Raw genomic sequence first — 14,296 nt, 5'->3', positions numbered from 1 at the left:
AACAAACAAACAAAAAACAACTAATACTAAACTTTCTTTGGGTTATTTGTATGGAAATATGTTAATATAAATGTTTCAGACATTACATGAAATTTCTAAAAATTTTATATGTTCTGATATAATGTTGTAAGTCATAATTCTAGTTATTACTTTAAAATGTATATCTCAGAAATAACTAAATTTCCTTGTCAATTGCATTATTATGAACTTTCATCAAATCTTTAACCATGGTCATTTTTAAGTCTTTTGTCATTTACAGACAGTTCTGGGTGTACTCTGATGCTTTTGCAAAAATGTTCCTATAAAAGGGTTTTTATCTTCAAGGAATTCGTGGAAAAGGCTCTTACAAGTACAGGTTTCTGGTAACTGACTATAGTGCTGAACTGAATGAATAAGCATTTTCGGAACTCTAATGGGAAACTGATGAATTCATAAAAGTACTAACAAAAGATCAAGGTTAAAAAAATTAATTACAAGGGACTGAGTGAACTAATGAGGATGATTATAATTTTTGTGACTTTCTATTTGAAAAAAAAAAAAATCCCACAAGGACTCAGAGGCAAAAAATATACAAATCAATTTTCACTGCAAAGTAAAGGAGCTGTTACAGTAGAGGATTACTGGACTCAATGTCAATATTATGACATAGTATGAGTGTGTTTCGTGTTTGGTAATTGCAATCATTGTTGCTTTTGTTGTGGTCATCCATTTACAATGCTTGGTGTCATTTTATTTATCTCTTGTAAAAATAAAATACAGTGTGTGTGTGAAAATAATTAATTAATTAATTAATTAATTAAAAAATAAAAAAATAAAAGGTAAAGGACAAAAAAAAAAAAAAAAACACAGAGAATGGTAGAGAATAACCAAAGACTTACTAACTACAAATTTCCCTCATTTTTCAAGATTCCAGTTTCTAAGATCAAGAACATAAATAAATTCCAAGTATGAAAAATAAAAAAGAAATCCATACCTTGATACACTGTTGTGACATTAATTAAGAAGAAAAAAAAACAGTGAAGAAAAACAGAATTACCTGCAGTCAAGGAAGAGAGATAAGTTAACTACAAAGGAACCACAATTAGACTGACTTCTCAATTTCAAAAGTAAGGGCAGAATACAGTGGAATATCACCTGAAACAAAATAACTGTCAAACTAGAAGTGTGTATCTATTAAAACTACCTGTGAAGAACTGACATAAAAAAGATATTTTCTGGAAAAGATGAAAAGGGAAGTAGTGAATGAAAGAAAGAAAAGGAAAACAGGAAACTAAAATTGTTTTAGATCAACAAACTCTCACCTAAACGAACTGGTAAAGACTGTACTTTACCAGGTACAAAATGACCCCACATAGAAAATCTGTAACAGAAGATCCAAAGGTATTGGTAACTATGTCGGTCAACCTAAACAAACACTAACTAATAAAACAATGATAATATTTTAATTCATGAGGAGAGAAACAGAATATAACTACATTCTGAACAATATAAAACATATCTATATAAAATTAGACAAGGGATGAAGAGATTATAATGTGCTAAGGTGCACATTCAGGAGAAGGGCAAAGTTATTTACTGACTTTATACTTTGTTAATTACTCTTGTAAAACATGAATGTCTATCTTCCTTGCAAATAGCGGAAACAAAATGGGCCAAATGCAAAACCTTCAAGCAATTCAAAATGAAGGAAAAAGAGGAGGGGGAAATTAATAGGGGAAAATTTTTTCAAATAGAAAACTTATAATAAGATATATAAATAGATCCAAATACATCAGCACTCACAATAAACATAAATTGACTGAAATCTCCAGTTAAAAGCCAAATTTGTGAGAAATGGATAAGAAAAAAAAATCCAGCTACAGAATACTATTTTTATAAGTACACATCATAAAATAAGGGTACAGAAGAACTGAAATTCAAGTAATGGAAAAAGATATACCAGGTTAAAACAATATGGGAAAACAATGAACCACCTGATACAAAGAAATGAAATGACAAAATTACAAAAGAGCATTCTGAAGAGTAAGCAATTTTTCTGAACCAAAGCAGTATAATTGAGTCTCAGATTCATTTCACCTCATTTAATTCAGTTTAGGGCTTGAGCTTATTAATATCCTTTAGGAATCGGATTCTTTTGTCTAGTGTACTAGCGTCCCTTCTGACGTGAACATTTGATAAGCATGCCGGTAATGACTTTATGCAAAACAGTGAGAAAGTGGTTACGAAGTTAAAGCCTAGTATAGAGCCCTATAGCACAATAAAGACGCATCTATAAAGGCTGATACCTGTTTGCTTAGAGTATAGTTGCTCAAGGAATTACAAACCCCATTACTATTACTCACATCTTATTCTTTAACTTTATTCACAAGCCTATCAAGATACATTTTCTCAAATACTGAAATCTAGATATTGTCAATAATATCTTTACCTATTTATGCATGAATGTGTACATACACACAAATCTACACATATGTACATACACATATCTATCTACACATACACACACACTTATACAAAACAAACACACATATGTCATATAGATAAATCACAGTAATACTGTACCTCATAGGTAGTTCCATAATGGCACGTAAATTGGCATTGTCTGTTGGTTTCTGCATCTTGCTCAACATTGGTATAAAATATTACTCCATCTCCAGAGCAGGATACAATCTGCTTATCATTTGTGCATGGTAAGAACTTTGCACTAAATATATTTGCTCGGTGCCCTGAACGAATTGTTGTCAAAACCTAAAACACAGAGAGGAAGTAGTTCTTAGTAATTTATTAGTTCCTAAAAAGAAACATTCAAATTCAATATAATCACAGCCAGGAATAAATTCCCATTAACATTCTCATCTCAAATGAAAAAATATCATTTGATTCCAAACTATTATAATTAGAAAAAAAAGAAATCAGAATCTCACATATTTTATTTCCCTCTGAGATGTAAAGAAGATTAAGTATCAACAGGAATAGTGCTGAAACTGAGTCCCCCTAAAACTGAGTTCCTCTGCAGAGTTTATGATTAACCTGTCTATCCAAATTTTATTCCCTGTCTCGTCCAACACCTGTTCCTCTCATGACTGAGGAGAATCAAAGAAAACGGGGCACTGAAACCAAGCAGGACCCTGTGGGGCCGTCCCAGGCATAAAAGCCTTTCAATGTCCCCTGTTTCTTGTTTGTAGGAAGAAGGCTTTTAGCATCCTAGACCTTCCCTGAGTTCCAAAGGGCAGATTAAACAGTTACTAATTAGGAGACTGAGAAAATGTAGAAACAGCAAAGGGAACTGGTCCTGGTTCTCTGCAGGAAGGAGAAGGGATTGTGCATAACAGTTTGATACATATCTTTGAGTTCTTCTATAGGAACTAAGTCCCCCCCCAGCCCAGGTAGAGGATGGTAACTTCAGGCTGGGCACAAGCATGTGGACCCCAGACTGACTGGAGATTCCTAGAACACCACCCTGTTACCTCACCACCAGCCAACCAGAGGAGGGTTACACACCCAGCAGCCCTCCCCCTGAAATTCTGCCTATAAAAATTTCTTCCCTGAAACCCATGGGCAGTTTGGGTCTTTTGAGCAGGAGTCACCTGTTCTCCTTGCATGGCCCCTGCAATAAACCTTTCTCTGCTCCAAACTCTGACATTTAGGTTTGTTTGGCCTCATTGTGCATCAGACACACAAACTTGGGTTCAACAACAGTGCCTTGAAAATTAAATATACATATTTCTACCTACTTGGTGTATCTGACTCATTCATAAACCCTCAGTAAATATAAAAAGACTATCTTGATTGACTTTTGAAACTGTTTACTAGATGATTATTAAGTTATTCCCTTTCAGGATGAAGAAATAAAAATAAACTGAATTTAAATGAATCATAAAGTAATGAAATGGTACAGATGAGGATACAGCAGAACTTCCTACATCTAACTCCTTAATAATTTAAAAGACCAGAATTGCTGTGACAGAAATACAGTTTAAAATAAACATTTTAATATTTGTAACATACACTGCAGGTAAAAGACCAAATCCCCCAACAGTGTTTAAAAATTGAGAGGGGGAAAAAAACCCCAACAAAACCTGATTTTTTAAAAAATGGGCAAAAGATCTTAAGAGATAGTCCAAAGATATACAAATGGCCCTTAAAAATGTGAAAAAGCATCTAAGTTTATTCATAAAGGAAATGCAAATTGAAACTACATTGAGATTACTAATTCCCACTTTTCAGATTGGCAAAAATTCAAAAGCTTGACAACATACTGTATAAGTGAGTATGGGGGGGGGAGGGGGACACCAGGCTCTTTAAAAAATTCTGGTGGGACTGCTAAATGGTACAAGACCAATGGAGAGGAATTTAGCAGCACCTCACAAAACCACATATGCATTAACCCTTTGAACAGACAAGTCTATTTCTAAGAATTTATGCTGAAGATACACCTCCAATAATACAAAAAAAAAAGTACCAAGTTATTTACTGAGTTATTTATAATAGCAAAACACAGGAGACTGGCTGAATAAATTATGGTACATCCCCACAATGTATTATATACAATGGGAATTTAATGCAATGGGAATATCTGGTGTGCTTTTTTTTAAAAAATGTGCTCAAAATAAGGGAATATATCAAAACACAGACACAAAGTTGCTTTAGTTCACTTTAAATGTCTTACTGAACAAAACTAACACAACACTGTAAAGCAACTATACTCCAATAAAATTTTTTAAATAAATAAATAAATAAAAGAACAACAAAAAATGTCTTACTGAACAAACGGGCAATTCGAGCATCAATAAGAATATCAGTGATAGACTATAATTTATTGAATAAAAATAAAAATCTACAATCCCACAGTAATTTTTTCAAAAAGGTGGCAAAGACAAAGGAAATGCTCTTTATTCACAGAATAATGTCAATTAATAAATGTAGAAGGAATGACAGAATTAAAAATCACTATTTATAACCACATTATAACAACTGATTAAGGCAAGAATCAATGAATACTGAAACCACCGTGTGAAAGATTGCTATGAAAGAGAATATTCACACAGTCCCAACACACTACTCCCCAGTAGCTTATAATCACAAAGGGTAAATGTACCTACACAATGGAAAGATCAAACTTAACATCACCAATTAGGGGAAAAATTAATATCATGTACTACAACATCACCCATGGAGAATTACTAGCAAAAATGTTTAATGTTAATCTACTCATGAAGAAACAATCCGACAAATCCAAATGGAGGGACATTCTATAAAATAACTTGACTGATATGTCAATATAACAATAAAACAACATATCAATGTCATGAAAGACCAAAAAGTTGAAGGAACTGTTCTAAAGGAGACAAAGGAAATATGACAAATAAATGAAATATGTGGTGCTGGATTGGGGGCTGGACTGAAGGAGGCATGGCAGTGACAAAATTACTGAAATGGGAAAATCTGAACATGGACTATACATGTGCATGTATTATGTGTGTATATATGTAATATATTATGGACGAAGAATGTCGCCTGCCGTATCAGTAAACAAAGGATGTTGCATCCAACAGTCACTGCAGCCACCCCGGATGGTGCACCCTGAGGGGAACTCAGAACAGCGATAAGCAGGCTGCCAGCCATCAAGCCATCAGTCTCTGCAGCCACCCCCAACGGTGCACCCTGAGGGGATTCAAGACAGAGAAAAAGAGGATACTGACCATAGATAGTTAAGGTACATAGCAAAGGAACAATTTCAATAAGCCCAGATTCCTGCATCTTACCAAAGAGCTAAATTCTTTAACTTGAGATGTCTGGGTATTTTTAATTAGCAGTAATCTTTTGATGTTCTGACTACCTAGGGTTTTTTTGCAAAAACTCTTATATATCCTGGCTCCTCCTTTACCTCTCCAGAACAGTCCCTCAGAGCTATCTGAGAGGCTGTCTCCCTGGCTTAAGCCCTCAGTATATCCACCAAATAAAACATATTTCTCAACTTTCAGGTTGTGCATTTTTTTCAGTCGACAGTACAAAACTATATATTATACAAATATGATAACAGCATATAGTCAATTCTCATTACTACTGGTAGTTGTGCTCTGTAAAGTCACCACAAACACTGAATCAGCAAGTGCTGAATCACTTCCCCTACGGAAATACAGGGTTAGGTTCCTGTGAGGCTCTGGTCACAATATTTTCATCAACTAATCAATAAGTAACTTTGTTTCATGTGTTTCTGTTTAAAGACACTTTATTTGATATATATTGTTGATTCATTAACACTGAACTTATGGCCAACAGCACTATAACTCATGCCTAAATGAAGCTTATCTAACATATTTTCTCCATAAAGCACATCCCAGGCTTCCTGTACTTAGGAATACCAGATAGTACTTCAGCACGATACCTGGGGACCACTTAAACACTGAAATCACTAACAAAAAGCACAAAAATGCAAAACCTGTGACACTAAACATATCACAAAAAGGATACAATACAGTATGCTTACAGTATTCAATTTGAAACATGAAGTCTGAGTGTCACTTTGTTTGATCTCACCTGGGAATGTGAGTATTGATGTATGTGCTGGGCAACTCAAATTTTTTGCCACTCTGTACATGTACATGGCCATAAATGACTAGGAAAACACTGGAAGTATTGATTTTGGGGTTAAAAATAAATTTAATGAGTAGGTGAATTTGCAAATATGGAATCTGTAAGTAATGAGGATCAACTCTATACTCAATATTACATATCTTGACCATGGTAACTGCATTATAGCTATACAGGATAATGTTCTTGTTCTTAGTAGACAGATGTCAAAGTATTCATGAATGAAGTGCATAATGCTTCCAACTTACTCTAAAATACTTTTTTAAACAATCTATTTGTGGATGTTCATTGTACTGTTCTTTCAACTTTTTCATCAGTTTTAAAATCTTAAAACAAATTCAGGAAAAGATATTTCAACTTTATTTTTGGTTTGGTTTTAAGTGAGTATTTACTGTATAACACTGACAAATTCATAACTGAGAGTACAACAGCAAATCAGAACACAGATCTGGTATAAATATTAGCAGCTACTTACCTTGACCACACTAAGTATTTAAGTCACCTCATTTTATCTAAGACCTAGGGTCATGAACAAAATAAGGATTTGCTGAGTACCATACAGTACTCTACTGTAAGTCTTATTAATGCACATTTAATTAGGGTCAAATGAAAAAAGGGGAGAGAATTTGCACCTACATCAACCAAAGCCAATGGAGAATAAAAACTGTTAAATGTTTTAAAATTTTTCATTCCTCTCTCCAAGTATAAGACACTGAGATCTGGTCAATTAAGGTACAAGAAATAACACAGAGAATAATTAATGTAAAGCCTTTAAACAAGATAGAATCATAGCCTTTAATGCTGCCAAATATTTCAGCATGGTTTACCAAGTATCTAAGTATATATAAGTCACTACATACAATGTACGTAGTTTCTTAGTCTGATAGGCCTTTAACTTTGCTTTAGTCACATTCAGCAGACATTATTCTTAACAATTTGATTTATCTCCATTCAACAGGTTTATGTATAGCTCCAGAAACAAAAGGAGGAACCTCATTCAATACATTAACATGTGTATTGGCATATCACATATCACTCAAAAATTGAAAGAAATTTCTTTATTAAAGTAATCAGAGTAACCATTAAAGTAATTAGCAAAAAACTGAAGTCCTTTCCCTCTGAACAAATCTCTTGATTTCAGATGTCTCTCTCCAAACTTACTCCTTTTTCTCTTGTATTCCCCATCTTAATAACATCAATATCCACCCACACAGTTGATCAAGTCAAAAACTAAGGAATCATCCTTCATTTCTCTTTCCCTCATCCACTATATAAAATCCACCAGCAAATCCATGTCCAAGATACATTTCAAATTACTTCTCACCACCTTTAACGCCATTATCTCTGCCTCAACCATCATCTGTTCTCAACTACAATCTCAGAGATTTTCATCTCAGTCTCTGGATTACATCAATGGCCTCCTATCTCCTAGCTTCTGATCTTACTCAAACTCTACTCTCCAAAAAGCAACCACAGCTAACTTTTAAAAAGACAAATCATATCACTTCCATGTTTAAAATACTCTGGTGATCAGCTATTTCAATTACACTAAAAAGTAAACTCCTTAATCTAGCCTATCAAACCTACTACCTGACCCCTGCATAATCATGTTAACTTCATTTTGTACTGCTTCTTTCCCTAATTTATTAATAGATAATTGTTGGAAGAACTAGTACTCGTCTATATACAGTTAGTAATTTCACCAAAGGTCGGAATTTGTTTTTAATTGTTGAAATGGAATCCATACAACCAATACAGATATGAACGCTACTGGAGATAAATAGCAGTAAAGTCGATTTAAAAAAAATAGATGTGCAGCTGCAAACAGTTACAATTTTTGAAAGCTAGATTTATTTTCTTATTTGTGCTTTCCTTGGATTAATGCATTATAATACTTTTTCAGAAAACATCTAAGAATAATGGCCTACAGAGGTGTAAGTTGGCAGAGTAACTTAATCTAAAATGAACAAAACATATTGTTAACTTCAATTAGTAATAAATGTGAAAGTGAACTAGCTGTAATGTCTATCACTTTGCTGATCATCAGGTTACTCTGACTAATCTAGCTGGCCAAGCAGGTATCTCTTCCCTCCTGCATCATGTTATAAACAACACTTTCAAAACTTCATGCTTGGTCCAGGAGTATCTAGATAGACGATACTAGCTCTTCAATCTCTTAGTAAAAATCACCCCTCCCCCAACCCATGCCTACCCTTGTCTAAGGCATTGAATACAGAAACTTCTTGCCTTTCTTTTACTAATATTTATTGGGCACCTACTACATGACAGGAAATTTACTAAGTGTTGAGGAAACAAAAAGGAAAAAGAAATGGTCATTGGCCCAAAGAAGTTATAGTCTAATGGTGAGCAACATGCAAACAAACATAATAATTGAGTTATCCATAAAATACGAGAACATAGAGGACGGAATGCCTGCATCTGCCTTGGTAAACTAGAGATATATCACAGATAAGAGCTGAAGCTTGAAGGATGAAATTAAACTTGCCAAGTAGGTAGGAGGTGCATGGGACAGCAGAACATCCCACAAAGAGAGAAAAGCAGAAGCAAAGCATAGAAGAAACAAACAACATTTTATGCTCTGAGAACTAAAGGTAGCTGAACGAAGCCAAATCAAGAAAAATTTTGCATATACTCAGGATTTCTTTTACAGAAGATGCTCCAAGGCTACCTGAGGGCTAACTTCCTTCTGTTTCATCTATACCTTGAGGAGGAGGCCCTTTGGGGGTCCCAGAATATTGTGCAAAGTCTCTTATAGGAATCCAAACTTGACTGGGATCCTGAGCTTTGTTTCTATTTACCTTGACCTTCAAGGCCACCAAAGCTAAAGTTTAGATACGCTAAGACTGACAAATATCTTCAGGGCAAAAGTGGCTACCACGCTCACTTCTCTGGATTCACTTTTTCCCTTCCATTTTGGACTGATAATTCCTTACTATCAAGACAGTTATTTACTTTTAGGATAATTTTTAAAGTTTTTAATCAAGCATTTTTGAGTTGATTTCAGTGGGAGGATTGGTCCAAATAAACTAGCCTGTAATTTTTGAAAAAAGAAGCTTCTCTTTTTTATGTATTTGAGATCTACGATATATATAACTAAGACATGATGCCATTAATGAGGAACAATTAAATCTATTTTTAAAAAGTATCAAAACTTTTATATGGGGGCTTCCCTGGTGGCGCAGTGGTTGAGAATCTGCCTGCCAATGCAGGGGACACGGGTTCGAGCCCTGGTCTGGGAAGATCTCACATGCCGCGGAGCAACTGGGCCCGTGAGCCACAATTACTGAGCCTGAGCGTCTGGAGCCTGTGCTCCACAACAAGAGAGGCCGCGACAGTGAGAGGCCCGTGCACCGTGATGAAGAGCGGCCCCCGCTTGCCACAACTAGAGAAAGCCCTCGCACAGAAATGAAGACCCAACTCAGCCATAAATAAATAAATAAATAAAAATTTAAAAAAAAAACTTTTATATGCAATAAATTAATCTTTCCATGAACTCACAGGATTTAAAAAAAGAGTAAAACTATAGGAACAGATAATATCTGACTCAACATCAAAAAACTTTATTTTCCTATGTAGTGAATCATCAGTGTTTTAAAACAAAAAATATTCCTATATGACAGCAAATTTGGATCTATTAAAACCACTATGTGAAAACTATAAAGTCTTGTTATACTCAAAATCTTTTAAAGTATTATCTGATTAATCATTTCTCAAACTGAAAAAGAAGAGTAATCACTTTTCAAATATACATATTCTACTGGGAACCATACATCAAAGTGATTATCATTTTTTTAAAATAAGCAAATAAAGGAAAAACAAGATCTTTTAAAAATTATTCCAATGGGGATGTTCACAAAATAACTGAAGGCAAGGACTTGGAGAGATATTTGTACAGCTATGCTCAAAGCAGCTTTATTCACAATAGCCAAAAGGTGGAAATAACCCAAGTGTTCACTGACAGATGAAAGGCTGAACAAAACGTGATCTATACATACAATGGAATATTTGTCAGCCTTAAAAAGAAAGGAAATACTGACACATGCTGCACATCGATGAACCTTAAGGACCTTATTCTAAGTAAAATAAGCCAGTCACAAAAGGACAAATACTGTATATAAATAAACACTTATATGAGGTACCTGGAGTAGACAAATTCATAGAGATAGGAAGTAGAACAGTGGTTGTCAGGGGCTGGGGGAGGGAAGAATGAAGGGTTACTGCTTACTGAGTATAGAGTTTCGTTTTGCAAGATGAGAAGAGTTTTGCAGCTAGATGATGGTGATGGTATCACAACAATATGAACGTACTTAATGTCGGTGAACTGAACTCTTAAAAACGGTTAATATGCTTAATTTTACGTAATGTGTATTTTAACAACAGTTTTTATAAGAAAGAGTAAAGCACTGGGACTTCCCTGGTGGTCCAGTGGTTAGGAATCTGCCTTCCAATGCAGAGAACATGGGTTCGATCCCTGGTTGGGGAACTAAGATCCCACATGCTGCAGGATAACTAAGCCTGCATGCCGCAACTACTGAGCCCATGCACTCTAGAGCCTGTGCGCCACAACTAGAGAGCCCATGCGCCACAACTACTGAGCCCACGTGCTCTGGAGCCCGTACACAACTGAAGAGAAGCCTGCACACCGCAATTAGAGAAGCCCATGCACCACAATGAAGAGCCACACGCCACAACGAAAGATCCCGCGTGCCGCAACTAAGACCTGATGCAGCCAAATAAATAAATAAATAAATAAATAAATTTTTTTTTTTTTAAAAAGAGTAAAGATCTGCATCTTTTCAAAACAAAAAAATTATTCCATTGGTATCTAGATGAGTGATTTAAATACTGTAAACATTAAAATTCTAATAGTGGGCTTCCCTGGTGGCGCAGTGGTTGAGAGTCTGCCTGCCAATGCAGGGGACACGGGTTCGAGCCCTGGTCTGGGAAGATCCCACGTGCCGCGGAGCAACTGGGCCCGTGAGCCACAACTACTGAGCCTGCGCGTCGGGAACCTGTGCTCTGCAACAAGAGAGGCCACGATAGTGAGAGGCCCGCGCACTGCGATGAAGAGTGGCCCCCGCTTGCCGCAACTAGAGAAAGCCCTCGCACAGAAACGAAGACCCAACACAGCCAAAAATAAATAAATTAAAAAAAAAATAAAATAAAATAAAATTCTAATAGTGATGATCAAAAAGCATTCCACATATACATTATTCCAGGAAGGTTCTCTGAGTAATTGCAGAGCTAAGACAAGCAGGATTCTGAAACATCAAGTTTCCCTCTGCTAAGTTAGGACGATTAAGTAAAGCTATCTCTGAAATAAAACTATGACCTGTCCTTTAATCAAGGATAGCCTCCATACAAACCTTTTTTTAGGCTGAAGAACCACAAACATTTATTTAAATATCTTATCTATTTAAATGTAGAAAAACAAAAAATACATGAACAATTTATTCTGTAAATTGCTAATATTAAATATGACTTCAGTTTGCCAATCTACAGTATTCTCACTCATATAAAAATATTTGTATACTTACTCTTATACATATAAAGTCAGAAGGGCCAATAAAAATCAGAACATAATCCAAATTAAAACTCAATATGATATCCCAGTTTACTGAATTGGATGTTATGAAGCATTTCATTAGAACCTACCCACTGTTTGTAAACTGATAAAATTCAGTTTCTTAAACTGCTTGGCTGAAGATTAGATTCTGTGAGCATAAAAGAACAAAAATCACATTTTTCCCCCAAAGAATGGCTTATTGAGATAATGTCACTTTTGGCAATTTTATCCACATTCATAAAATGAAGCATATTTAAATTTTCTAGAGTCAAAAGGCTGAATGAAATCTAATGTTTTCCTAAAGAAACTAAGGAACTTGCATGTGATAACTTCCAAATTATATAACTTTAGAAAAATAAGGATATTCTTTACAAATACCCACTCCATGATTATTCACTATTTCTTGATTTCTAGCTTCTTGATTTTTTTTTTCTCTCATTAAGTTATAGATTTTTAAAACCACTTTACCTTTCTGCTGTAAGGATTACTAATTACTAACTTGGTGTCATCTGAGCCAGATAAAATATATTCTCCAGTCTCATTCCAACAGATCGTATTAACCTAAAAAGAAAGCAAAAAAGAAATTTAAGCAGACTGAAAGTAAAATAAGTATGCCATCTTCACTTAGCTGATGGTTCAAAATTTATATCACTAATAACGTTATGTCTATGGTAAATAGTATTTACCAGTTTACTTAGTGAAAATACATACTGAGTGCCATTTGGCAAGCACTATGTTCTATAACTTCACAATGAAATATGAGTCTTTCTTAAGTTTTATTTAAATTTATTTTAATTAGTCCATTTTATATCCAGAGACATAAAACCAAGTCACCTAAAAAGGAATTAGAAAAACTTACTACAGAGCTGCAGTAACCAAGGCTGTGTGGTACTGTCATGATCATAGACATATCAATCAATGGAATGGAATTGAGTCCAGAAATAACCCATAAATTTATGGTCAGGTAATTCTTGACAAGGGGTCCAAGACCATTCAATGGAGAAAGAATAATCGTTTCAACAAATGGTGCTAGGACACCTGGATATACACAAGCAAAAGAAGGAATTTGGATCCCTACTTCACATCATACACAAAAATTAACTGAAAATGATCAAAGATTTAAATGTAAGAGCCAAAACTTTAAAGCTCTTAGAAGGAAACACAGGTCTCAATCTTCATGAAAACTAAAGCCACAATGAATTACCACTTCAAGTCGTTAAGATGGCTATAATAATTTAAGAAAAAGAAAACATAGAATATAAGAAGGATTAGAGAGAATGTCAAGAAATTAGAACCTTGATACATTTCTGGTAGGAATGCAACATAGTACAGCTATTTGGAAAGCAGTTTGGCAGTATGGTCAAAAACTGAAACAGAGTTACCCTAAGAGCCAGCAATTCCACAACAAAATGTATACCCAAGGGAACTGAAAACATGTCACAGAAAAACTTCTACACTCAAGTTCATAGCTGCATTATTCATAACAGCCAAAAAGGGAAGCATTTCAAATATTCACCAAATAATGAATAAACAAAATGTGACTAACCCATTTGCTCATAACAAAATATCCATACAATGAAGTATTATTCAGCCATAAAAAGAAATAATGATACATGCTGCAACATGTATGAACCTTAAAAAAGTACGCTAAGTGAAAGCCAGTCTGAAAGGCCACACATTATATGGTTCATTTACATAAAAAGTACAGAATAAGCTTATCAACAGAGACAGAAAGCAGATTAGCGACTGCCAAGAGCTTGGTGGAGGGGGAATGGGAGTGACTGATAATTGGTATGGACTTTCTCTTGGATGGTGAAAATATACTGGAATTAGATAGCAGTGACAGCTATACAATTTTATGAATATAGTAAAAAGGCACTGCACTGAACACTTAAAACAGATGAATTTTATGGAATGTGAACTATATCTAAATTTTTAAAAAAAGAAGGAATTACTGACTTCCACTTTCAATCAAGGCGGAGTAACTAGGACCAGATTTACTATCACATCTGAAACAACCAAAAACAGCAGAATATACATTCTTTTTAAGTACACATGAAATATTTTACCAATACAGAAGATATTTACTATGAGTCATAAAACAAATCTCAATAT

The 14,296-nt window shown here is 34.7% G+C and overlaps 1 protein-coding gene across 7 annotated transcripts in view; it reads right to left on the bottom strand.

Annotated features, from left to right (window-relative positions):
• The window catches only part of DCAF6 (DDB1 and CUL4 associated factor 6), a 166,118-nt gene that overhangs the window by 113,864 nt on the left and 37,958 nt on the right, over positions 1 to 14,296 (bottom strand). For all 7 annotated transcript variants that reach the window (XM_059935645.1, XM_059935654.1, XM_059935662.1 and 4 more), the window contains exons 3-4: positions 12,650 to 12,742; positions 2,563 to 2,748 (exon numbers count right to left, since the gene is read on the bottom strand). In XM_059935645.1, coding sequence (XP_059791628.1) covers positions 2,563 to 2,748; positions 12,650 to 12,742 — 279 coding nt within the window. The remainder of the gene's footprint in view (positions 1 to 2,562; positions 2,749 to 12,649; positions 12,743 to 14,296) is intronic.

Source organism: Balaenoptera ricei, chromosome 1 (assembly GCF_028023285.1).
Source record: "Balaenoptera ricei isolate mBalRic1 chromosome 1, mBalRic1.hap2, whole genome shotgun sequence".
Classification (NCBI taxonomy): domain Eukaryota; kingdom Metazoa; phylum Chordata; class Mammalia; order Artiodactyla; family Balaenopteridae; genus Balaenoptera; species Balaenoptera ricei.
This window is presented reverse-complemented; position numbering and strand designations above follow the sequence as displayed.